Source organism: Cygnus atratus, chromosome 25 (genome assembly GCF_013377495.2).
Source record: "Cygnus atratus isolate AKBS03 ecotype Queensland, Australia chromosome 25, CAtr_DNAZoo_HiC_assembly, whole genome shotgun sequence".
Lineage (NCBI taxonomy): Eukaryota > Metazoa > Chordata > Aves > Anseriformes > Anatidae > Cygnus > Cygnus atratus.
Window position 1 is genome coordinate 4,340,387 of NC_066386.1, and position 25,312 is coordinate 4,365,698.

The 25,312-nt window shown below is 56.3% G+C and overlaps 1 protein-coding gene and 1 gene segment (V, D, J or C); one reads left to right on the plus strand and one right to left on the minus strand.

Moving 5' to 3' along the window:
• The window catches only part of LOC118258863 (T cell receptor alpha chain MC.7.G5-like), a 237,563-nt gene that overhangs the window by 141,149 nt on the left and 71,102 nt on the right, over positions 1–25,312 (minus strand). Inside the window, 1 exon segment of the mRNA XM_050715492.1 lies at positions 5,408–5,415. Within this exon segment, the coding sequence (XP_050571449.1) occupies positions 5,408–5,415 (8 nt within the window).
• On the plus strand, positions 3,842–5,180 carry LOC126913571 (immunoglobulin heavy variable 3-48-like). The segment is given in 2 exon segments: positions 3,842–3,903; positions 4,175–5,180. Coding segments are annotated over 2 exon segments (399 nt in total).

Sequence of the window (25,312 nt, forward strand, 5' to 3'; positions counted from 1 at the left end):
AATGTTTTTATAAATATATTAACAGCAAGAGGAGGGCCAAGAAGAATCTCCATTTTTTACTGGACGCAGGGGGAACATGACTACTGAGGATAAGGAAAAGGCTGAGGTTCTTAATGCCTTCTTGACATCTGTCTTTACTAGCTGGACCACTTATCCTCAGGGTACTCAGCCTTCCGATCTGGAAGTGTGTGACGGAGCAAAAGAACCCCCCGTACAGTTCAGGTGGAAAAAATTAGAGACCTGCTGCTCTACCTGGACTGTCACAAGTCCATGGGGCCAGATGGGATCCACCTGATGGGGAAAGGAAAGGAAAGGAAAGGAAAGGAAAGGAAAGGAAAGGAAAGGAAAGGAAAGGAAAGGAAAGGAAAGGAAAGGAAAGGAAAGGAAAGGAAAGGAAAGGAAAGGAAAGGAAAGGAAAGGAAAGGAAAGGAAAGGAAAGGAAAGGAAAGGAAAAAGTTTTTTTTTTTTTTTTTCTCTACTGCTGCTAGACAGGTATTTAAAGTCGTCTGACTCTTTAAGGTCTTCTTCCAGATAACAGGTGTGTGAATTAACACTCTCATCCACATATTGTGAGACATCCCTCAAGTACTGTTTTCCCCCTGGAATGTGCACTGGTTCAAATCACATCTTCTTCCCTGGCAATTAGCATCTGGGGCATCATGGCATCACTGGCACCATGGCGACCTTGCACGACGCTGGGGCACGGGGAGGCACCTGGGAGGCGATGCTGCGTAGCGACAGCATGGCTGGGCCGAGGGCCGGGACCCCTCTGCCGGGCTGCGCGGGGCTCAAGGCCGGGGCAGCGGCGGGAGGCCAGGGCCAGGAGCCTCCCTCCCTCCGGCTGCCGGGGCGCCGCGCTCCTCCGCTGCCCCCGAGCTGCCCCGCGCCCCGCCCCGCGGCCGCCTCCTCCTCCGCCGAAGGGGCCGCGGCCCCGCGGGGGGCGGGCTGGGCCGGGCCTGGGCGGGCGGAGCGGTGGGCGCTGCCCCGGCGAGGGCCCGACTTGTGGTGCGGGCAGGAGCGGCCCGAGCGCGGCCCCGCTCTGCTCGTGTCCGCCTCCCGCCGGGCGCGGCAGGGCCCGATGGCGGCCGGGCTGGGGCCGCGGCTGCTGGCCTTGGCCTTGGCCTTGGGGCCGGCCGGTGAGCGGCGGGCGGGGAGGGCAGCGGGGCCGGGTCCGGGTCCGGTGTGTGCGGGAGAGGGAGGCTGTCGGGGTCGGGGACGCTTTGGGAGCAGCCCCGGCTGAGCGCCGAGGAGGGCAGTCAGGGCAGTGCCCCTGGCCAGGGGCTTTGTGGGGTGCAAGGGGGTTGGCGTTTCAGGCCTTGCTGTGCTGGAGTCGCTGGGGCTTCTGGAGAGCATCTTCCATCCGTGGGTACACATTGCCCCACTCACTTTGCTCTCCTTCTGCAGGTGTGAGTGCTCAATGGAAGCTGGGGGTGTCTGGTGGAGGTGTTCGTGTACCAGGGGAATCTGTGCACCTCTCCTGCCAGGGATCCGGATTCAGCTTTGGAGATTATTATGTCTTGTGGTACCGTCAGGCACGCGGTAGCAGTCTCGAGTGGGTGTCCTGCATCAACTATTATGGTAGCACAATAAAATATGGCAAAGCGGTGGAGGGCCGAGCCACAGCTTCCCGTGACAATTCCCAGTCCAGGGCTTCTCTGTCCCTGCGTGCCCTGGTACCCCAGGACTCTGCCCACTACTTCTGTGCAGTTCGCACAGGGACAGGAAATCCAGCTGAGCTTTAACACAAACCTGCTCCCAGGGCCCCTCGCCTTCTCTAAGTGTGTCACTGTGACACAGAACAGGGAGGAGCAGCAGAACTGTATTGATCTGCTGAAGAGGGCAGAGAATTGCCTTCAGCTCAGCCCTTTGCCACATTGCCTGTAGGGGCCCATGGGATCAACAGCAGTGTCAGGGGCAAATGGCCAGGTCAGCTGGAGTGCAGCAAGAAGAGATGCACAGGCTTCCTCATGAAAGGAAGTGCTGAGTGCTGCTCTTGGGTCCGAACAACCCCGTTCCGTGGGATTGACGGTCATAACAATCCCATTCAGGCTTGGGGAAGAGTGGGTGGAAGGTGTGCTGGCAGAAAAGGACCTGAGGGTTTTGTTTGACAGCCAGCTGAACATGAGCCAGCAGTGTGCCCCTGTGGCCAAGAAGGCCAATGGCATCCTGACCTGCATCAGAAACAGTGTGGCCATGAGGCCTAGGGAAGTGATTGTCCTGCTGAAGCCCCATTTTGATGATTTTGTGAAGCCTCCCTGTCACACCGTGCCATGCTCTTTGCTCAGCAGCTGCATCAGTCACTTCCTCAGAGGGCTTCTGGTTCCTCTCTCCTTCCCCCCCTTCCTTCTAGTTTAAAGCCCTCCTCATGAGGTCTGCCATCCCCCCAGCAGGAACGTCTTTGCCGCGCTGTGTGAGACTGGGGCAGTGCGAGGAGGCCATGGGCAGAAGCCTCTGGCTGCTGGGGTGACACACTCCTCCCCACCCTGCTCTCTGCCCCGTGCCCACCTCCTCCTCCACCAGAGGCCGCAGTCCTGAGGGAGGTGGGATGGACACTAAGTGGTATGTTATTTTTTATCCTATCCATGACAGGATTTGTTAGGTAAGGTTGATGGTTGGACTTGATGATCTTATGGGTCTTTTCCAGCCTTAATGATTCTACAGTTCTGTGATTTCCATGCATGTCACCATCTGGGGATGCAGGCTGATTGTCAGTGACTATAGCATCTCATGATAGCAGCATGCACACAGGTCCACATTCCTCTGGGTCTCTCAAGAACACAAATTCCTATTCCTACACCTTATGGAAGGCTGCCATGTGTGGGTGTGCCACCACCTTCTGGGACAGTTTCTAGGTGTTGAAATATGTCGTCCTGCATGTCCTGCATCTCCGGGACTCCACTGGCTACTTCTGTGCTGCCCCTATGGGGACAGAAAGCTGAGGTGTTCCCTGACACGAACCTTCTCCATGCTCAATCCCACACCCCAGCAAAGGGGCCAGCCTGGACATGGGCTGGGAGAGACTGCAGCTGTGGCCTGTGCTGAGTGATGCACCAGTAGAGGGGTGTGCAGGGATTCTTTCAGATTGTGGGACTACTCAAGAAATCCCTCATTACAAGTGAGCCAGTATCCTGGTTTTGGCTAGGATAGAGTTAATTTTCCTCCAAGTGTCTGGTAGGGTGCTGTGTTTTGGACTTAGGGTGAAATCAATCTTGATGACACACTGATGTCGTAGTTGTTGCAGAACAGTCCTTACAAGGAAGGAAGGAAGGAAGGAAGGAAAGAAAGAAAGAAAGAAGGAAAGAAAGAAAAAGAAAGTTTTTTTTTTGTTTGTTGTTGTTGTGTTTTTTGTTTTTTAGTTCCGTACAGGTTCCAGAGAGATATTTACAATTTATTGATATTTTAAGGCCTTAATCCAAATAAGACAGGTGCATGAGTCAAGCCTCCGATATCAATTTCTCCCGGAACGTGCTCAAAATGTTTGAGACGCACCAGGTTGAATTGTGCCTTTTCTGCTAGTTAGCCTCAGGGGCATCCCTTCTGATGTGTGGGTTGTTGGTCCAGCGGCCAGCTGACGGTGAGGCCAGGGCCAGGAGCCTCCCTCCCTCCGGCTGCCGGGGCGCCGCGCTCCTCCGCTGCCCCCGAGCTGCCCCGCGCCCCGCCCCGCGGCCGCCTCCTCCTCCGCCGAAGGGGCCGCGGCCCCGCGGGGGGCGGGCTGGGCCGGGCCTGGGCGGGCGGAGCGGTGGGCGCTGCCCCGGCGAGGGCCCGACTTGTGGTGCGGGCAGGAGCGGCCCGAGCGCGGCCCCGCTCTGCTCGTGTCCGCCTCCCGCCGGGCGCGGCAGGGCCCGATGGCGGCCGGGCTGGGGCCGCGGCTGCTGGCCTTGGCCTTGGCCTTGGGGCCGGCCGGTGAGCGGCGGGCAGGGAGGGCAGCGTGGCCGGGTCCGGGTCCGGTGTGTGCGGGAGAGGGAGGCTGTCGGGGTTGGGGACGCTTTGGGAGCAGCCCCGGCTGAGCCCCGAGGAGGGCAGTCGGGGCAGTTCCCCTGGCCAGGGGCTTTGTGGGGTGCAGGGGGGTTGGCGTTTCAGGCTTTGCTGTGCTGGGGTTGCTGGGTTTTCTAGACAGCATCCTCCTCCCTCCGTGGGCACACGCATCCCCACTCCCTGTGCTCTCCTTCTGCAGGTGTTTGGGCTGAATTGAGTCTGGTGGAGTCTGGTGGAGGTCTGCGAGCACCTGGAGAGTCCGTGCATCTCTCCTGCCAGGGATCCGGATTCAGCTTCAAAGATTATTCTGTCTTGTGGTACCGTCAGGCACCCGGTGGCAGTCTCGAGTGGGTGTCCTACATCAGCCAGCCATCTGGTACTACAAAGCAATATGGGGCTGCAGTAGAAGGTCGAGCCACAGCCTCCCGGGACAATTCACGGGCCGAGTCATCTCTCTCCCTCCACCAACTGCATGTGGGGGACTCAGCCCGCTATTTCTGTGCTGTTCGCACAGGGTCAGGAAATCCAGCAGAGCTTTAACAAAAACCCTTTTCCAGGGCATGTCGAAAACTGTGTGAGCTGCAGGGCTGGTCTCGACTGTGTCAGCTGTAGACTACTCCCAGCGAGCAAAGGTGCATCACTGTATACCACAGATGGCCCCATCCTTTCTGCAAGAGTTCCTTTCTTTTAATCACCCCTTTCTGCTAAGTCAACAACTAAGGCCAACTGCATCCTGGGCTGCATTAAAAGAGGAGTGGCCATCAGGTCGAGGGAGATGATTGTCTCCCTCTAATCTGCCCTTGTGACACCCCACTTGGAGTACTGTGTCCAGGTCTGGAGCCCCCAGCACAAGAAGGATGTTGATCTGTTAGAGCGGGTCCAGAGGAGTGTCACAAAGACGATCAAAGGTCTGGAGTACCTCTCATATGAAAAAAGGCTGCTAGATCTGGGGCTGTTCAGCTTACAGAAGCGAAGGCTCTGGGGTACCATCATTGCAACCTTTCAGTATTTGAAGGGGACTTGTAGAAGGAATGGAGAGCAACTCTTTGCTTGTTTGGATGTTGACAGGATGAGGGGGAATGGTTTTAAACTAAAAGAGGGGAGATTTAGATGAGGGGTTGGGAGGGCCCAGGTGGGGCACCACTTTCTTCAGTCAGAGGGTGGTGAGGCACTGGAACATGTTGCCCAGAGAGGTTGTGGATGCCCCATCCCTGGAGGTGTTCAAGACCAGGTTGGATGAGGCCCTGATCAACCTGATCTATTGGGTGGCACCCCTGCCTATGGCAGGTGTTTGGAACTAAATGATCTTTGAGGTCCCTTCCATCCCAAGCCATTCTATGACTCTATTAAATTAGCATATAACCAAGTATGAAAAGCCTGCAAGCTGAAGCACTGTGCTAAGGTGTTGTTAGGTCCTTTTGACCTGTCCTACAGGTAATCCTTTGAAGAACCAGAATTTGAAAAGGCAATAACCAGAATGAGTACAACTGTTTTGTTTTGTTTTGTTTTGTTTTTTTTTTCCCCAAGTACGTAATCTGCCAGTTTAAAGCAGCAATGTTATGCTGCTTTAGTCTGTGTGACTGTGTGTGCGTGCAGGAGGGGTGGTGCTTGTCTTCTGTATACAAGCCTGGGAGGAAGGCTATGTATAAAAAGGTTAGAGAATACATTGTGGAGTTCCCTAAAATCTTGGTAAATTGTCCCAGTAAAGTCTGAGTCATGGCTCACTGGAAAGGAAGGGTTATAGGAAGGGCAGTGCTGACCTTAGTTAGAAGAATACCAATGTCTTATGATTTGTGAAAGAACCTGTAAAGTGGACTAACATTACAAACAGTCCCAAGCCACCACTGGTTCCAAAAACTAAGAACAACGTCTAGCTGTCTTCAATACTGTGATGTGACTGAGCAGTTAGCACAGAGGTGATGCAGAAACAGGCCACCCGTGAAGATCAATCAGTTCTGCTGGAGTTAGACCAAAAGTCCGGGATCCATCAGGCCACAGACATCCCGCGATGCAGTGCCTGGGGAGATACTACTATTAGAGACATACCAGTGGACTTGCCTGTGTGGACAGGAGGAGACTTCTCCTTTTAGTCTGGAGAAGATGAGGCTGAGGTCTCCTTACTGGAGACCTCTCTCCCGCTACCTGAAAGGAAGTTGTGGGGAGATGTGGGACGGCCTCTTCTCCCTGATAACTAGCGATAGGGCAAGAGGGGCCGCGGCCCCGCGGGGGGCGGGCTGGGCCGGGCCTGGGCGGGCGGAGCGGTGGGCGCTGCCCCGGCGAGGGCCCGACTTGTGGTGCGGGCAGGAGCGGCCCGAGCGCGGCCCCGCTCTGCTCGTGTCCGCCTCCCGCCGGGCGCGGCAGGGCCCGATGGCGGCCGGGCTGGGGCCGCGGCTGCTGGCCTTGGCCTTGGCCTTGGGGCCGGCCGGTGAGCGGCGGGCGGGGAGGGCAGCGTGGCCGGGGCCGGGTCCGGTGTGTGCGGGAGACGGAGGCTGTCGGGGTCGGGGACGCTTTGGGAGCAGCCCCGGCTGAGCCCCGAGGAGGGCAGTCGGGGCAGTGCCCCTGGCCAGGGGCTTTCTTGCGAGTAAGGGGGTTGGCGGCTGAGGCTGTGCTGGGCTGGGGTTGCTGGGCCTTCTGGTTTGCATCCTCTTCTTTCTGTGAGCACACCCTGCCCCACTCCATGTGCTCTCCTGCAGGTGTGTGGGCACAGTGGAGGCTGGTGGAGTCTGGTGGAGGTCTGCAAGCACCGGGGAACTCTGTGAAGCTCTCCTGCCAGGGATCCGGATTCACCTTCAGTTCATTTGCTATACAGTGGTACCGTCAGGCACCCGGTGGCAGTCTCGAGTGGGTGTCTTACATTAGCAGCCGGTCTGGTACTACCAAGCGATACTGGGCTGCAGTAGAAGGTCGAGCCATAGCCTCCCGGGACAATTCACGGGCCGAGTCATCTCTTTCCCTCCACCGTCTGCATGTGGGGGACTCAGCCCACTATTTTTGTGCTGTTCGCACAGGGACACGGAATACAGCAGGGCTTTAACAAAAACCCCTTTGCAGGGCATGGCGAAAACTGTGTGAGCTGCAGGGCTGGTTTTGGCTGTGTCAGCTGTACGCTTCTGCCAGGGAGCAAAGGTGCATCACTGTACACCACAGATGGCCCTGTCCTTTCTGCAAGAGTTCCTTTCTCTTAATCACCCCTTTCTCTGAAGTCCCCAAAGCAGTATTGTAGTCTGGGGAGGATGTTCTCCATATTTCTGGTCACCAAACCAGCTTGCCTACTTTACCTGCCTGCAGCCCCTCTCTGCTTGTCTTTGGTCTCCCTCTTCACTTGGGCTTTAGAAGAAATGTTGCCAGTTTCCATTGTTACTCCCCTCAGTGACCCATCCCTAGGCCATTTCCATGGGCTGGAAAAAGAAAAGCAGTTGTGTGAAGAGCCGTGCTGTGACTTCAGTTGCGTTTCAGGGCAGTGAGATCCAAGCAATGAAGTCTGCATTGCAGGGCTGAGCATAGTACACGGAGACCCTGCGATGCACTTACAGGTCCAACGCTTCTTATCTTTACACGGCCTGTCACCAGCAGCATCCCAGTTGGCAGTACTTGCTCCAGACAAGGGCCAAGGAGGCTACTACAGCCCTAGGCCTGTACAGTCGCTGCAGACAATGGGATTGCTGAATCTCCTGCAGTGTGCCCAAGGTCTTTCTCTAGGAGATATTCCATAGAAGATAGTACAGGAGGGGTTGGGAGACTCCCTTGTTGCTCAAAAATCTTCTCTGCCACCCTAGCCTCAGGCTATGGCTCATGCTAATTGCACTGCAAGTACCCAGGAGGCAGCAAGCAGCTGCAGTGAACCTGTCCAGAGCAATAGGCTAAGCTCTGGGGAAATTACAGGCAAACTCACTTTGGCAGTAGGCTTTGAAGAAGAATAGATATGCCTGTGCATGCCAGCCCTCAAGAAAAATCCACACACCTTGTCCTGTAGGCAAATGCTGTTGTTGATAGAATAGAAAGAAGGGATGCCACCCAAAGGGACCTGGACAAGCTTGAGAAGTGGGCCCACGTAAACCTAATGAGGTTCAACAAGTCTGAGTGCAAGGTGCTGCACCTGGGCCAGAGCAATCCCAGATGTGAGTACAGACTGGATGAAGAACTCACAGAGAGCAGCCCTGCCGAGAAGGACTTGGAGGTTCTGCTGGATGAAAAGCTCAGCATAAGGTGTCAATGCGTGCTTGCAGTCCAGAAGGTCAAGTGCATCCTGGGCTGCATTAAAAGAGGAGTGGCCATCAGGTCGAGGGAGGTGATTGTCTCCCTGTAATCTGCCCTTTTGAGGCTCCACTGGATCGGCACTGGTTCAAATACCATCTTCTTTCCTGGCAATTAGCATCTGGGGCACCCCTGCTGATGGGTGGGTTGTCAGTCCACAGGCAGTTGATGGTGAGTCTGAGTCCACACCAAGAGCACATGGCTCCTTCTTTTGTACCTTTTCTTATGCCCCCTGCTCAGTCCTTTCAAGCCAATTAAATGGGAATCTGGTGCTCATGATGAGCTTGTGCTTAGCTTTGTCCCCTCTGTGTCCAACCTTTGTGAGGTTGTCTCCCTCTTTCTCCCTCTCTGAAAGTAAGGTCAGTGCTCAGGCTGCAACGGGAGCAAGAGCTCCTGAGCACGGGTGTTTGCAGCTGCAGGATGTCAGAGGTGAGGCTGTCACTGCCGGCTCTCGTGGGCACAGCAGGCAGCGAGCGGCCGAGCACCTTTTCGGTGTGGCCCCGGCGCGGCACTGCCGGGTCCCTCCTGCCGGGCTGCGCGGGGCTCAAGGCCGGGGCAGCGGCGGGAGGCCAGGGCCAGGAGCCTCCCTCCCTCCGGCTGCCGGGGCGCCGCGCTCCTCCGCTGCCGCCGAGCTGCCCCGCGCCCCGCCCCGCGGCCGCCTCCTCCTCCGCCGAAGGGGCCGCGGCCCCGCGGGGGGCGGGCTGGGCCGGGCCTGGGCGGGCGGAGCGGTGGGCGCTGCCCCGGCGAGGGCCCGACTTGTGGTGCGGGCAGGAGCGGCCCGAGCGCGGCCCCGCTCTGCTCGTGTCCGCCTCCCGCCGGGCGCGGCAGGGCCCGATGGCGGCCGGGCTGGGGCCGCGGCTGCTGGCCTTGGCCTTGGCCTTGGGGCCGGCCGGTGAGCGGTGGGCGGGGAGGGCAGCGGGGCCGGGGCCGGGTCCGGGGTGTGCGGGAGAGGGAGGCTGTCGGGGTCGGGGACGCTTTGGGAGCAGCCCCGGCTGAGCCCCGAGGAGGGCAGTCGGGGCAGTGCCCCTGGCTAGGGGCTTTCTTGCGAGTAAGGGGGTTGGCGGCTGAGGCTGGGCTGTGCTGGAGTCGCTGGAGCTTCTAGAGAGCATCCTCCTCCGTCCGTGGGCACACCCTGCCCCACTCCCCGTGCTCTCCTTCTGCAGGTGTGTGTGCCGAATTGAGTCTGGTGGAGTCTGGCGGAGGTCTGCGAGCACCTGGAGAGTCCGTGCATCTCTCCTGCCAGGGATCCGGACTCAGCTTCGAAGATTATTATGTCTTGTGGTACCGTCAGGCACCCGGTGGCAGTCTCGAGTGGGTGTCCATCATTAACTATGATGGTAGCACAATAAAATATGGCAAAGCGGTGGAGGGCTGAGCCACAGCTTCCCGGGACAATTCCCAGTCCAAGGCTTATCTGTCCCTGCGTGCCCTGGTACCTCAGGACTCTGCCCACTACTTCTGTGCTGTTCACACAGGGACAGGAAATCCAGTTGAGCTTTAACACAAACCTACTCCCAGGGCCCCTCGCCTTCTCTAAGTGTGTCACTGTGACAGAGAACAGCGAGGAGCAGCAGAACTGTATTGATCTGCTGAAGAGGGCAGAGAATTGCCTTCAGCTCAGCCCTTTGCCACATTGCCTGTAGGGGCCCATGGGATCAACAGCAGTGTCAGGGGCAAATGGCCAGGTCAGCTGGAGTGCAGCAACAAGAGATGCACAGGCTTCCTCATGAAAGGAAGTGCCGAGTGCTGCTCTTGGGTCCTAACAACCCCATCCTTTGGGACTGATGGACACAACAACCCCATTCAGACTTGTGGAAGAGTGGATGGAAAGTGTCCTGGCTGAAAAGGACCTGAGGATTTTGTTTGACAGCCAGCTGAACATGAGCCAGCAGTGTGCCCCTGTGGCCATGAAGGCCAATGGCATCCGAAACAGTGAGGCCATCAGGAGTGGGGAAGTAATGGTCCTTTGGGATGTGGCTCTGGTGACAACACATCTCGGATATTGTGTTCATTTTGGTCCCCTCACTACAAGGAGGTGTGCTGGGTCTGGCTGGGATGCTAACTTTCCCTGCAGCAGCCCATACAGTGCTGTGCTCTGCACGTGTAGCTAGAAGAGCACTGGTGTCACAGCATCGTTTCATCTGTTGCTGCCCAATACTGGCACAGCATCAGGACTCCCTCCAAACCCCCAAGAGCCAGCAGGCTGGGGGTGTGGAAGTGATGGGGAGGGGACATCACTGGGGCAGCTGACCTAAACGAACCAAAGGGCTATTCCATGCCATATGATGTCACTCTGTGCAATAAATGTGGGAAAGGGGAAGGAGAGGCGGGGGCTCTCATTGTGGAAGCGTGTTCTCCAAAACAACCACTATGTGTATTGAGGCCCTGCATCCCAGGATGTGGCTGATCGTCTCTCGTTGATTCTAAGTAGAGTAACTGCTTTTCTCTCTCTGTGAATCCGTGCGGCCTTTTTTTTTTTCTCCCACCTCCTTTTCCCTTTAATTAAATCATCCTTATCTCAGACCTTGAGCCCTTTGTGTTGTTTGTTCTCCCCCTTTTTCTTTGAGGAGGGGGAGGGAGAGAGCGGCCATGGTGGAACTCAGCTGCCCACCCAAGTAAAACCACCACAGAAGGATATTGAGTTGCTTGAGTATGTGCAAAGAGCAAGAAAGCTGGTGAAGGGACTAGAAAGCAAGTGTTATCATCAGCAGCTGAGGGAACTGTTTTTTTTTTTAGTGTAGAGAAAAGGAAGCTGAGGGGAGACCTGATCATTCTCTGCAGCTATCTGAGAGAAGGTTGCAGCAAGGAGGTGTTGGTCTCTATGATTCTGTGATTCCATGGTTAAACACTGGACAGCTTTTCCCTGTGGTCCTAAATGGGGCTATTTTCTTGTGCAGAAGAGGTGAACTGCTGAATTTGTTTGCTGTAGAGGAACCACTAGTTTCCCAGGAAGTCAATGTGGATGATTGAGTTAGAGATGATTTATCATGTGCCTCGCCAGGTGATCGGTTCCGAGGCAGTCGTGATCTGCAGCAGAGCCGGGGATCGTGGTGGGCAGGCGTTTTTCTGCATGGAGGCCACTCAGGGCAGCCAAGGGAGCCAGCGGGACCCGTCAGCCCTTGTGAGGGTGGCTGACGAGGCTTCATCGGAGCCAGAGGCACCCCCTGTGGTAGAAAGGCAGCCCCTAGGGAGCACGAGAAACCATCAGCCAGGCAACCAGGGCGGGCAAACAGGGCATGGTGCATCAGTTTGCGCAGCAGGTCGAGCAGGCAGGGCGAGCAAGGAGGGCGAAGTATCCCTCCTCACTCAGGCGACCGGCTCACCTACCAGCTACCTCCCAGACAGCAAACCCAGCCATGGTCACCACTAGGCGGCAAGCGCTTGCCAAAGCACTCATCAAAAAGACTGTGGCAACCCAGACCGAGTGCCTGCCCAAAGATGCGGCTCTTCAGGTCTCCGGCTGCAGGGAGGGCCTGAGCCTGATGCTGCCAATGGACGGTGACAGAGATACTGGCTGCGTGAGGTACGAGGAGGTGGAGGATCTGATCAGCCTGGTGGCAGAGCTCAAGGAGGAGGTGGGGAGATTAAGGACTATCAGGGAGTGCGAGCAGGAGTTGGACTGGTGGAGCAACGCCCTGCCATGCCTCAGAGAAAGGCATGACAGATGAGCAAGTGGGGAAGAAGACCGGTGTGGCTGAACAGGGAACTTTTGCTGAGTGTCTGGGAGAAAAAAGACTTTATGTCTGGCGGAAGAAGGGGCAGGCAACTCAGGGAGAGTACAAGGAAGTTGGCAGCATATGCAGAGAAAAAATCAGGAAGGCCAAAGCCCAGTACGAGCTCAACCTGGCAACTATGGTTAAGTATAACAAAAATGTTTTTATAAATATATTAACAGCAAGAGGAGGGCCAAGAAGAATCTCCATTTTTTACTGGACGCAGGGGGAACATGACTACTGAGGATAAGGAAAAGGCTGAGGTTCTTAATGCCTTCTTGACATCTGTCTTTACTAGCTGGACCACTTATCCTCAGGGTACTCAGCCTTCCGATCTGGAAGTGTGTGACAGGGAGCAAAAGAACCCCCCGTACAGTTCAGGTGGAAAAAATTAGAGACCTGCTGCTCTACCTGGACTGTCACAAGTCCATGGGGCCAGATGGGATCCACCTGATGGGGAAAGGAAAGGAAAGGAAAGGAAAGGAAAGGAAAGGAAAGGAAAGGAAAGGAAAGGAAAGGAAAGGAAAGGAAAGGAAAGGAAAGGAAAGGAAAGGAAAGGAAAGGAAAGGAAAGGAAAGGAAAGGAAAGGAAAGGAAAGGAAAGGAAAGGAAAGGAAAGGAAAGGAAAGGAAAGGAAAGGAAAGGGAAAGGGAAAGGGAAAGGGAAAGGGAAAGGGAAGGAAAGGGAAAGGGAAAGGGAAGGAAAGGGAAGGAAAGGGAAGGAAAGGGAAGGAAAGGAAAAAGTTGTTTTTTTTTCTCTACTGCTGCTAGACAGGTATTTACAGTCGTCTGACTCTTTAAGGTCGTCTTCCAGATAACAGGTGTGTGAATTAACACTCTCATCCACATATTGTGAGACATCCCTCAAGTACTGTTTTCCCCCTGGAATGTGCACTGGTTCAAATCACATCTTCTTCCCTGGCAATTAGCATCTGGGGCATCATGGCATCACTGGCACCATGGCGACCTTACACGACCCCGGGGCACGGGGAGGCACCTGGGAGGCGATGCTGCGTAGCGACAGCATGGCTGGGCCGAGGGCCGGGACCCCTCTGCCGGGCTGCGCGGGGCTCAAGGCCGGGGCAGCGGCGGGAGGCCAGGGCCAGGAGCCTCCCTCCCTCCGGCTGCCGGGGCGCCGCGCTCCTCCGCTGCCGCCGAGCTGCCCCGCGCCCCGCCCCGCGGCCGCCTCCTCCTCCGCCGAAGGGGCCGCGGCCCCGCGGGGGGCGGGCTGGGCCGGGCCTGGGCGGGCGGAGCGGTGGGCGCTGCCCCGGCGAGGGCCCGACTTGTGGTGCGGGCAGGAGCGGCCCGAGCGCGGCCCCGCTCTGCTCGTGTCCGCCTCCCGCCGGGCGCGGCAGGGCCCGATGGCGGCCGGGCTGGGGCCGCGGCTGCTGGCCTTGGCCTTGGCCTTGGGGCCGGCCGGTGAGCGGCGGGCGGGGAGGGCAGCGTGGCCGGGGCCGGGTCCGGTGTGTGCGGGAGAGGGAGGCTGTCGGGGTCGGGGACGCTTTGGGAGCAGCCCCGGCTGAGCCCCGAGGAGGGCAGTCGGGGCAGTTCCCCTGGCCAGGGGCTTTGTGGGGTGCAAGGGGGTTGGCGTTTCTGGCTGTGCTGTGCTGGAGTCGCTGGGGCTTCTGGAGAGCATCTTCCATCCGTGGGTACACATTGCCCCACTCACTTTGCTCTCCTTCTGCAGGTGTGAGTGCTCAATGGAAGCTGGGGGTGTCTGGTGGAGGTGTTCGTGTACCAGGGGAATCTGTGCACCTCTCCTGCCAGGGATCCGGATTCAACTTTGGAGATTATGATGTCTTGTGGTACCGTCAGGCACGCGGTGGAAGTCTCGAGTGGTTGTCCTCCATTTACAGAATTAGTAATAGTAAATACTATGGCAAAGCGGTTGAGGGCCGAGCCGAAGCTTCCCGTGACAATTCCCAGTCCAAGTCTTCTCTGTCCCTGCATGCCTTGGTACCCCAGGACTCTGCCCACTACTTCTGTGCTGTTCGCACAGGGACAGGAAATCCAGCTGAGCTTTAACACAAACCTGCTCCCAGGGCCCCTCGCCTTCTCTAAGTGTGTCACTGTGACACAGAACAGGGAGGAGCAGCAGAACTGTATTGATCTGCTGAAGAGGGCAGAGAATTGCCTTCAGCTCAGCCCTTTGCCACATTGCCTGTAGGGGCCCATGCGATCAACAGCAGTGTCAGGGGCAAATGGCCAGGTCAGCTGGAGTGCAGCAAGAAGAGATGCACAGGCTTCCTCATGAAAGGAAGTGCCGAGTGCTGCTCTTGGGTCCTAACAACCCCATTCCGTGGGATTGATGGACTTAACAATCCCATTCAGGCTTGGGGAAGAGTGGATGGAAAGTGTCCTGGCAGAAAAGGACCTGAGGGTTTTGTTTGACAGCCAGCTGAACATGAGCCAGCAGTGTGCCCCTGTGGCCAAGAAGGCCAATGGCATCCTGACCTGCATCAGAAACAGTGTGGCCATGAGGCCTAGGGAAGTGATTGTCCTGCTTAAGCCCCATTTTGATGATTTTGTGAAGCCTCCCTGTCACACCGTGCCATGCTCTTTGCTCAGCAGCTGCATCAGTCACTTCCTCAGAGGGCTTCTGGTTCCTCTCTCCTTCCCCCCCTTCCTTCTAGTTTAAAGCCCTCCTCATGAGGTCTGCCATCCCCCCAGCAGGAACGTCTTTGCCGCGCTGTGTGAGACTGGGGCAGTGCGAGGAGGCCATGGGCAGAAGCCTCTGGCTGCTGGGGTGACACACTCCTCCCCACCCTGCTCTCTGCCCCGTGCCCACCTCCTCCTCCACCAGAGGCCGCAGTCCTGCAGGAGGCGGGATGGACACTAAGTGGTATGTTATTTTTTATCCTATCCATGATAGGATTTGTTAGGTAAGGTTGATGGTTGGACTTGGTGATCTTATGGGTCTTTTCCAGCCTTAATGATTCTACAGTTCTGTGATTTCCATGCATGTCACCATCTGGGGATGCAGGCTGATTGTCAGTGACTATAGCATCTCATGATAGCAGCATGCACACAGGTCCACATTCCTCTGGGTCTCTCAAGAACACAAATTCCTATTCCTACACCTTATGGAAGGCTGCCATGTGTGGGTGTGCCACCACCTTCTGGGACAGTTTCTAGGTGTTGAAATATGTCGTCCTGCATGTCCTGCATCTCCGGGACTCCACTTGCTACTTCTGTGCTGCCCCTATGGGGACAGAAAGCTGAGGTGTTCCCTGACACGCACCTCCTGCTAGGGCTTGTCACCTTCTCCATGCTCAATCCCACACCCCAGCAAAGGGGCCAGCCTGGACATGGGCTGGGAGAGACTGCAGCTGTGGCCTGTGCTGCATGATGCACCAGTAGAGGGGTGTGCAGGGATTCTTTCAGATTGTGGGACTACTCAAGAAATCCCTCATTACAAGTGAGCCAGTATCCTGGTTTTGGCTAGGATAGAGTTAATTTTCCTCCAAGTGTCTGGTAGGGTGCTGTGTTTTGGACTTAGGGTGAAATCAATCTTGATGACACACTGATGTTTTACTTGTTGCAGAACAGTCCTTACAAGGAAGGAAGGAAGGAAGAAGGAAAGAAGGAATGAAATAAGGAAAGAAAGAAGGAAGGAAGGAAGGAAGGAAGGAAAGAAGGAAGGAAGGAAGGAAGGAAGGAAAAGAAAGAAAGAAAGAAAGAAAGAAAGAAATGGGTTTATTTGTTTGTTGTTTTTGTGTTTTTTGTTTTTTAGTTCCGTACAGGTTCCAGAGAGATATTTACAATTTATTGATATTTTAAGGCCTTAATCCAAATAAGACAGGTGCATGAGTCAAGCCTCCAATATCAATTTCTCCCAGAACGTGCTCAAAATGTTTGAGACGCACCAGGTTGAATTGTGCCTTTTCTGCTAGTTAGCCTCAGGGGCATCCCTTCTGATGTGTGGGTTGTTGGTCCAGCGGCCAGCTGACGGTGAGGCCAGGGCCAGGAGCCTCCCTCCCTCCGGCTGCCGGGGCGCCGCGCTCCTCGGCTGCCCCCGAGCTGCCCCGCGCCCCGCCCCGCGGCCGCCTCCTCCTCCGCCGAAGGGGCCGCGGCCCCGCGGGGGGCGGGCTGGGCCGGGCCTGGGCGGGCGGAGCGGTGGGCGCTGCCCCGGCGAGGGCCCGACTTGTGGTGCGGGCAGGAGCGGCCCGAGCGCGGCCCCGCTCTGCTCGTGTCCGCCTCCCGCCGGGCGCGGCAGGGCCCGATGGCGGCCGGGCTGGGGCCGCGGCTGCTGGCCTTGGCCTTGGCCTTGGGGCCGGCCGGTGAGCGGCGGGCGGGGAGGGCAGCGGGGCCGGGTCCGGGTCCGGCGTGTACGGGAGAGGGAGGCTGTCGGGGTCGGGGACGCTTTGGGAGCAGCCCCGGCTGAGCCCCGAGGAGGGCAGTCGGGGCAGTGCCCCTGGCCAGGGGCTTTCTTGCGAGTAAGGGGGTTGGCGGCTGAGGCTGGGCTGGGCTGGGGTTGCTGGGCCTTCTGGTTAGCATCTTTTTCTTTCTGTGAGCACACCCTGCCCCACTCCATGTGCTCTCCTGCAGGTGTGTGGGCAGAGCGGAGGCTGGTGGAGTCTGGTGGAGGTCTGCAAGCACCAGGGAACTCTGTGAAGCTCTCCTGCCAGGGATCCGGATTCACCTTCAGTTCATTTGGTGTATGGTGGTACCGTCAGGCACCCGGTGGCAGTCTCGAGTGGGTGTCCTACATCCACTATTATGGTAGCACAATAAAATATGGCAAAGCGGTGGAGGGCCGAGCCACAGCTTCCCGGGACAATTCCCAGTCCAAGGCTTCTCTGTCCCTGCGTGCCCTGGTACCCCAGGACTCTGCCCACTACTTCTGTGCGGTTTGCACAGGGACAGGAAATCCAGCTGAGCTTTAACACAAACCTACTCCCAGGGCCCCTTGCCTTCTCTAAGTGTGTCACTGTGACAGAGAGCAGGGAGGAGCAGCAGAACTGTATTGAGCTGCTGAAGAGGGCAGAGAATTGATTCTTTCAGATTGTGGGACTACGCAAGAAATCCCTCATTACAAGTGAGCCAGTATCCTGGTTTTGACTAGGATAAAGTTAATTTTCCTCCACGTGTCTGGTAGGGTGCTGTGTTTTGGACTCAGGTGAGAATAATGTTGATAACACACTTATGTTTTAATTGTTGCAGAGCAGTGCTTACACTAAGCCAAGGACTTTTCATCTTCTCACACTCTCCTGCCAGTGGGCAGGCTTGGGGTGCAGCAAGAGCTGGGAGGGGACAGAACCTGGACAGCTGACCCAGACTGGCCAAAGGAGAATTCCATACCATAGGACATCCTGCTGAACAATTAATATGGGGTGGCTGGCGGGGATGGGGGCACCGGCTGCGCAGGGATTGGCTGGGCATCGGTCAGCGTGTGGTGAGCAATTGCACTGTGCATCACTTATTTTGTACATACTATTAGTATTAGTACTATCATTATTATTATTATCTTTCCTTTTCTATTCCAATAAACTGTGTCTATCTCAAGCCACAAGCTTTCATTTTAATTCTTTTTTGATTGTCTCGCCCATCCCAGAGAGGGAGGGGGGAGTGTGATTAAACGGCTGGTGGTGCTTGCCTGCCAGCTGGGTTAAACCACTACAGAAAGGGAGGAAATAAACATATAACAGGTGAATAGAAAGCAGGAAATAAAGCAAGAACGAAAGAAAAAAAAAAAAAGAGAGAGTGTTTTTTTTTTACATCTGTACTGCTTCGAGAGATATATTTACAATTTACTGATTCTTTAGGGCCTTAATCTAAATAACACGTGCATGAGTCACCCCTTCAGTATGAATATCCACTGGAACATGCTCAAAATGCTCAAGATGCACCAGGTTGAATTGTGACTTTCCTGCCAGTTAGCCTCACGGGGATCCCATCTGATGAGTGGGTTGTTGGTCCACAGGCCAGCTGACGGTGAGTCTAAGTCTGCACTGAGAGCATGCGGCTCCTTTTCTGCCTTCTCCTACTTCCCATGCTCATCCCTTTCAATCTGATTGAAATCATATAGAGCTTGTATTCATCTTATTTTCCAATTAGTTGCTAGCACACATCGTCATCTTTGAGTTTGTACAATACTTGCATTCTTCTGCTCCCCTTTATCTCTGTTTGTGGGTGTCTGCGGTGTCCCTGCTGGTTCAGTAAGATGTATTGGAGCTCGGGGTGAAACGAGCAGGCGTCCTGTCCTGTCATGGTGCAGCATTGATCAAGCTGCACAGTTTCATGACTTAAGCCGTGACGTCCCCACGAAGTCTGTGCTTTGAGGACACCGCAAAGGGAGTTCCCTCTTGAAGAGCCTTTCCATCCTAAGCCCTACCTTCTCCTATGACACTTGGAGAGGCACGCCAGCATGCCCTCTGCCTGGAAAGGGCTTGCGGGATTTCTCCTTGATGCTGCCTTGTGGGCACTTCTGGGCTACATGCAAGTGCTGAAAGTGGGTCTGCTTAAGCCCCCGTTTGCTGATGTTGTGAAGCCTCCCTGTCACATCACCCCATGCCCTTTGCTCAGCACCTGTGTCAGTCACTCCCTCCCTCCCAGGGCTGCTGGCTCTTCTCTCCCTCCACGGTAGTTCCCGCTCGACAGCCCTCCATTGGAGGTCCACCCATCGGCCACAAACGCTTTGCTCCGCTTCATGCCCTGGCTGTCTCCCTCTTTCCCCTTCCCTGACAGTAAGGTCAGTGCTCAGGCTGCAACGGGAGCAAGAGCTCCTGAGCACGGGTGTTTGCAGCTGCAGCATGGCAGAGGTGAGGCTGTCACTGCCGGCTCTCGTGGGCACAGCAGGCAGCGAGCGGCCGAGCACCTGATGCTCAGCAGCTGTATCAGTCACTCCCTCACAGGGCTGCCCCGCGCCCCGCCCCGCGGCCGCCTCCTCCTCCGCCGAAGGGGCCGCGGCCCCGCGGGGGGCGGGCTGGGCCGGGCCTGGGCGGGCGGAGCGGTGGGCGCTGCCCCGGCGAGGGCCCGACTTGTGGTGCGGGCAGGAGCGGCCCGAGCGCGGCCCCGCTCTGCTCGTGTCCGCCTCCCGCCGGGCGCGGCAGGGCCCGATGGCGGCCGGGCTGGGGCCGCGGCTGCTGGCCTTGGCCTTGGCCTTGGGGCCGGCCGGTGAGCGGCGGGCGGGGAGGGCAGCGGGGCCGGGGCCGGGTCCGGTGTGTGCGGGAGAGGGAGGCTGTCGGGGTCGGGGACGCTTTGGGAGCAGCCCCGGCTGAGCCCCGAGGAGGGCAGTCGGGGCAGTGTCCCTGGCCAGGGGCTTTGTTGGGAGCAAGGTGGTTGGCTACTCAGGCTGTGCTGAGAGCAACCATGCGGCTGGGAAACATTGTACTGTCTGGCTCCATGCGCTCTCTTTCCACAGGGGTGCGGGCACAGCCAAGGGTTGTGGAGTCTGGCGGAGGTCTTCGAGCACTGGGGGACTCTGTACTCCTCTCCTGCCAGGGATATGCCTTGACTTTGATCAACTATTATTTTTGGTGGTACCGTCAGGCACCTAGTGGCAGTCTGAGTGCCTGTCTCACATCAGCTATGATTCTTCAGCCATTCATTACCTGCCAGGGGTAAAAGGTAGAGCCACGGCCTCCCTCAATAATTCCTGGTCTGTGGCATTTCTGCTTTTGCATGGCCTGCACTGCCAGGACTCAGCCCACTATTTCTGTGTGGTTCGCACAGCAACAGGAAATCCAGCCAAACTTTAACATAAACCTGCTCCCAAGCCATATTGCCTTCACCAAGTCAGGGTCTTTCTTGGGAACAGGAGGGTTGGCAGCTCAGGCTTTGCCGGGATGGGGTTGCTGGGACTTCTGGTTAGCATCCTCTTCTGTCCATGAGCACAAACTGCCCCACTCCATGTGCTCTCCTGCAGGCGTGTGGGCACAGTGGAGGTTGGTGGAGTCTGGTGGAGGTCTGCAAGCAGCTGGGGACACCGTGCACCTCTCCTGCCAGGGATCCGGCTTCAACTTCAGAAGTTACCATGTGCTGTGGTACCGCCAGGCACCCAGTGGCAGGATTGAGTGGGTGTCCTTCATCAACACATCTGGTAATACAAAAGACTACGGAAAAGCGGTGCAGGGCCGATCCACAGCCTCCCGGGACAATTCCCAGTCCAAGGCTTATCTGTCCCTGCGTGCCCTGGTACCTCAGGACTCTGCCCACTACTTCTGTGCTGTTCACACAGGGACAGGAAATCCAGCTGAGCTTTAACACAAACCTACTCCCAGGGCCCCTCGCCTTCTCTAAGTGTGTCACTGTGACACAGAACAGGGAGGAGCAGCAGAACTGTATTGATCTGCTGAAGAGGGCAGAGAATTGCCTTCAGCTCAGCCCTTTGCCACATTGGCTGTAGGGGCCCATGGGATCAACAGCAGTGTCAGGGGCAAATGGCCAGGTCAGCTGGAGTGCAGCAAGAAGAGATGCACAGGCTTCCTCTTGAAAGGAAGTGCCGAGTGCTGCTCTTGGGTCCTAACAACCCGATTCCGTGGGATTGACGGTCATAACAATCCCATTCAGGCTTGGGGAAGAGTGGATGGAAAGTGTCCTGGCAGAAAAGGACCTGAGGGTTTTGTTTGACAGCCAGCTGAACATGAGCCAGCAGTGTGCCCCTGTGGCCAAGAAGGCCAATGGCATCCTGACCTGCATCAGAAACAGTGTGGCCATGAGGCCTAGGGAAGTGATTGTCCTGCTTAAGCCCCATTTTGATGATTTTGTGAATCCTCCCTGTCACATCGCGCCATGCTCTTTGCTCAGCAGCTGCATCAGTCACTTCCTCACAGGGCTTCTGGTTCCTCTCTCCTTCCCCCCCTTCCTTCTAGTTTAAAGCCCTCCTCATGAGGTCTGCCATCCCCTCAGCAGGAACATCTTTGCCGCGCTGTGTGAGACTGGGGCAGTGCGAGGAGGCCATGGGCAGAAGCCTCTGGCTGCTGGGGTGACACACTCCTCCCCACCCTGCTCTCTGCCCCGTGCCCACCTCCTCCTCCACCAGAGGCCGCAGTCCTGAGGGAGGTGGGATGGACACTAAGTGGTATGTTATTTTGTATCCTATCCATGACAGGATTTGTTAGGTAAGGTTGATGGTGGGACTTGATGATCTTATGGGTCTTTTCCAGCCTTAATGATTCTACAGTTCTGTGATTTCCATGCATGTCACCATCTGGGGATGCAGGCTGATTGTCAATGACTAGAGCATCTCATGATAGCAGCATGCACACAGGTCCACATTCCTCTGGGTCTCTCAAGAACAAAAATTCCTATTCCTACACCTTATGGAAGGCTGCCATGTGTGGGTGTGCCACCACCTCCTGGGACAGTTTCTAGGTGTTGAAATATGTCGTCCTGCATGTCCTGCATCTCCGGGACTCCACTTGCTACTTCTGTGCTGCCCCTATGGGGACAGAAAGCTGAGGTGTTCCCTGACACGCACCTCCTGCTAGGGCTTGTCATCTTCTCCATGCTCAATCCCACACCCCAGCAAAGGGGCCAGCCTGGACATGGGCTGGGAGAGACTGCAGCTGTGGCCTGTGCTGTGAGATGCACCAGTAGAGGGGTGTGCAGGGATTCTTTCAGATTGTGGGACTACGCAAGAAATCCCTCATTACAAGTGAGCCAGTATCCTGGTTTTGGCTAGGATAGAGTTAATTTTCCTCCAAGTGTCTGGTAGGGTGCTGTGTTTTGGACTCAGGTGAGAATAATGTTGATAACACACTTATGTTTTAATTGTTGCAGAGCAGTGCTTACACTAAGCCAAGGACTTTTCATCTTCTCACACTCTCCTGCCAGTGGGCAGGCTTGGGGTGCAGCAAGAGCTGGGAGGGGACAGAACCTGGACAGCTGACCCAGACTGGCCAAAGGGGCGTTCCATACCATAGGACATCCTGCTGAACAATTAATATGGGTGGCTGGCAGGGGTGGGTGCACTGGCTGCTCAGGGATAGGCAGGGCATCGGTTAGCGTGTGGTGAGCAATTGCATTGTGCATCACTTATTTTGTACATACTATTAGTATTAGTACTATCATTATTATTATTATCTTTCCTTTTCTATTCCAATAAACTGTGTCTATCTCAAGCCACAAGCTTTCATTTTAATTCTTTTTCGATTGTCTCTCCTGTTCCAGAGAGGGAGGGGGGAGTGTGATTGAACAGCTGGTGGTGCTTGCCTGCCAGCTGGGTTAAACTGCTACAGACAGGGAGGAAATAAATATATAACAGTTGAATAGAAAGCAGGAAAGAATGCCAGAAACACAAAAAAAAAAAAAAAAGGGAGAGAGAGGTTTTTTTTTGTTTTGTTTGTTTGTTTGTTTTACATCTGTACTGCTTCTAGAAAGATATTTACAATTTACTGATTCTTTAGGGCCTTAATCTAAATAACACGTGCATGAGTCACCCCTTCAGTATGAATATCCACTGGAACATGCTCAAAATGCTCAAGATGCACCAGGTTGAATTGTGACTTTCCTGCCAGTTAGCCTCACGGGGATCCCATCTGATGAGTGGGTTGTTGGTCCACAGGCCAGCTGACGGTGAGTCTAAGTCTGCACTGAGAGCATGCGGCTCCTTTTCTGCCTTCTCCTACTTCCCATGCTCATCCCTTTCAATCCGATTGAAATCATATAGAGCTTGTATTCATCTTATTTTCCAATTAGTTGCTAGCACACATCGTCATCTTTGAGTTTGTACAATACTTGCATTCTTCTGCTCCCCTTTATCTCTGTTTGTGGGTGTCTGCGGTGTCCCTGCTGGTTCAGTAAGATGTATTGGAGCTCGGGGTGAAACGAGCAGGCATCCTGTCCTGTCATGGTGCAGCATTGATCAAGCTGCACAGTTTCATGGCTGTCCTGGTTTCAGGTAGGACAGAGTTAATTTTCCTCCTAGTAGCTGGCAGGGTGCTATGTTTTGGATTAGGATGAGAAGAGCGCTGATAACATGCTGATGTTTTAATTGTTGTAGAGCAATGCTTACACCAAGCCAAGGACTTTTCAGCTTCTCGCTCTGTCCTGCTAGCGAGCAGGCTGGGGGTGCAGCAGGAGCTGGGAGGGGACAGACCCAGGACAGCTGACCCAAACTGGCCAAAGGGGTATTCCATACCATCTGACGTCATGCTGAACAATATATAGGGGTGGCTAGCCGGGGTGGGGGGGCCGGCTGCTCGGGGATAGGCTGGGCATCGGTCAACGGGTGGTGAGCAATTGCATTGTGCATCACTTTGTACACATTATTACTATTATTATTATTATTATTATTGTTATTATTTTCCCTGTCTTAATAAACTGTCCTTATCTCAACTCACAGGCTTCACTTTCCCGTTTCTCTCCCCCATCCCGGAGAGGGAGGGGGGAGGGTGAGCGAACGGCTGTGTGGTGTTTGGCTGCCAGCCGGGCTAAACCACAACAATGGCTTAAGCCGTGACGTCCCCACGAAGTCTGTGCTTTGAGGACACCGCAAAGGGAGTTCCCTCTTGAAGAGCCTTTCCATCCTAAGCCCTACCTTCTCCTATGACACTTGGAGAGGCACGCCAGCATGCCCTCTGCCTGGAAAGGGCTTGCGGGATTTCTCCTTGATGCTGCCTTGTGGGCACTTCTGGGCTACATGCAAGTGCTGAAAGTGGGTCTGCTTAAGCCCCCGTTTGCTGATGTTGTGAAGCCTCCCTGTCACATCACCCCATGCCCTTTGCTCAGCACCTGTGTCAGTCACTCCCTCCCTCCCAGGGCTGCTGGCTCGTCTCTCCCTCCACAGTAGTTCCCACTCGACAGCCCTCCATTGGAGGTCCACCTATCGGCCACAAACGCTTTGCTCTGCTTCATGCCCTGGCTGTCTCCCTCTTACCCCTTCCCTGACAGTAAGGTCAGTGCTCAGGCTGCAACGGGAGCAAGAGCTCCTGAGCACGGGTGTTTGCAGCTGCAGGATGGCAGAGGTGAGGCTGTCACTGCCGGCTCTCGTGGGCACAGCAGGCAGCGAGCGGCCGAGCACCTTTTCGGTGTGGCCCCGGCGCGGCACTGCCGGGTCCCTCCTGCCGGGCTGCGCGGGGCTCAAGGCCGGGGCAGCGGCGGGAGGCCAGGGCCAGGAGCCTCCCTCCCTCCGGCTGCCGGGGCGCCGCGCTCCTCCGCTGCCCCCGAGCTGCCCCGCGCCCCGCCCCGCGGCCGCCTCCTCCTGCGCCGAGGGGGCCGCGGCCCCGCGGGGGGCGGGCTGGGCCGGGCCTGGGCGGGCGGAGCGGTGGGCGCTGCCCCGGCGAGGGCCCGACTTGTGGTGCGGGCAGGAGCGGCCCGAGCGCGGCCCCGCTCTGCTCGTGTCCGCCTCCCGCCGGGCACGGCAGGGCCCGATGGCGGCCGGGCTGGGGCCGCGGCTGCTGGCCTTGGCCTTGGCCTTGGGGCCGGCCGGTGAGCGGCGGGCGGGGAGGGCAGCGGGGCCGGGTCCGGGTCCGGTGTGTGCGGGAGAGGGAGGCTGTCGGGGTCGGGGACACTTTGAGAGCAGCCCCGTCTGAGCCCCGAAGAGGGCAGTCGGGGCAGTGCCCCTGGCCAGGGGCTTTCTTGCGAGTAAGGGGGTTGGCGGCTGAGGCTGGGCTGGGCTGGAGTCGCTGGAGGTTCTAGAGAGCATCCTCCTCCGTCCGTGGGCACACGCATCCCCACTCCCTGTGCTCTCCTTCTGCAGGCGTGTGTGCCGAATTGAGTCTGGTGGAGTCTGGTGGAGGTCTGCGAGCACCTGGAGAGTCCGTGCATCTCTCCTGCCAGGGATCCGGATTCACCTTTGAAGATTATGATGTTTTGTGGTACCGTCAGGCACGCGGTAGCAGTCTCGAGTGGGTGTCCTACATCAACAATTATGGTAGCACAATAAAATATGGCAAAGCGGTGGAGGGCCGAGCCACAGCTTCCCGGGACAATTCCCAGTCCAAGGCTTATCTGTCCCTGCGTGCCCTGGTACCCCAGGACTCAGCCCACTACTTCTGTGCAGTTCGCACAGGGACAGGAAATCCAGCTGAGCTTTAACACAAACCTACTCCCAGGGCCCCTCGCCTTCTCTAAGTGTGTCACTGTGACAGAGAGCAGGGAGGAGCAGCAGAACTGTATTGAGCTGCTGAAGAGGGCAGAGAATTGCCTTCAGCTCAGCCCTTTGCCACATTGGCTGTAGGGGCCCATGCGATCAACAGCAGTGTCAGGGGCAAATGGCCAGGTCAGCTGGAGTGCAGCAAGAAGAGATGCACAGGCTTCCTCATGAAAGGAAGTGCCGAGTGCTGCTCTTGGGTCCTAACAACCCGATTCCGTGGGATTGACGGTCATAACAATCCCATTCAGGCTTGGGGAAGAGTGGGTGGAAGGTGTGCTGGCAGAAAAGGACCTGAGGGTTTTGTTTGACAGCCAGCTGAACATGAGCCAGCAG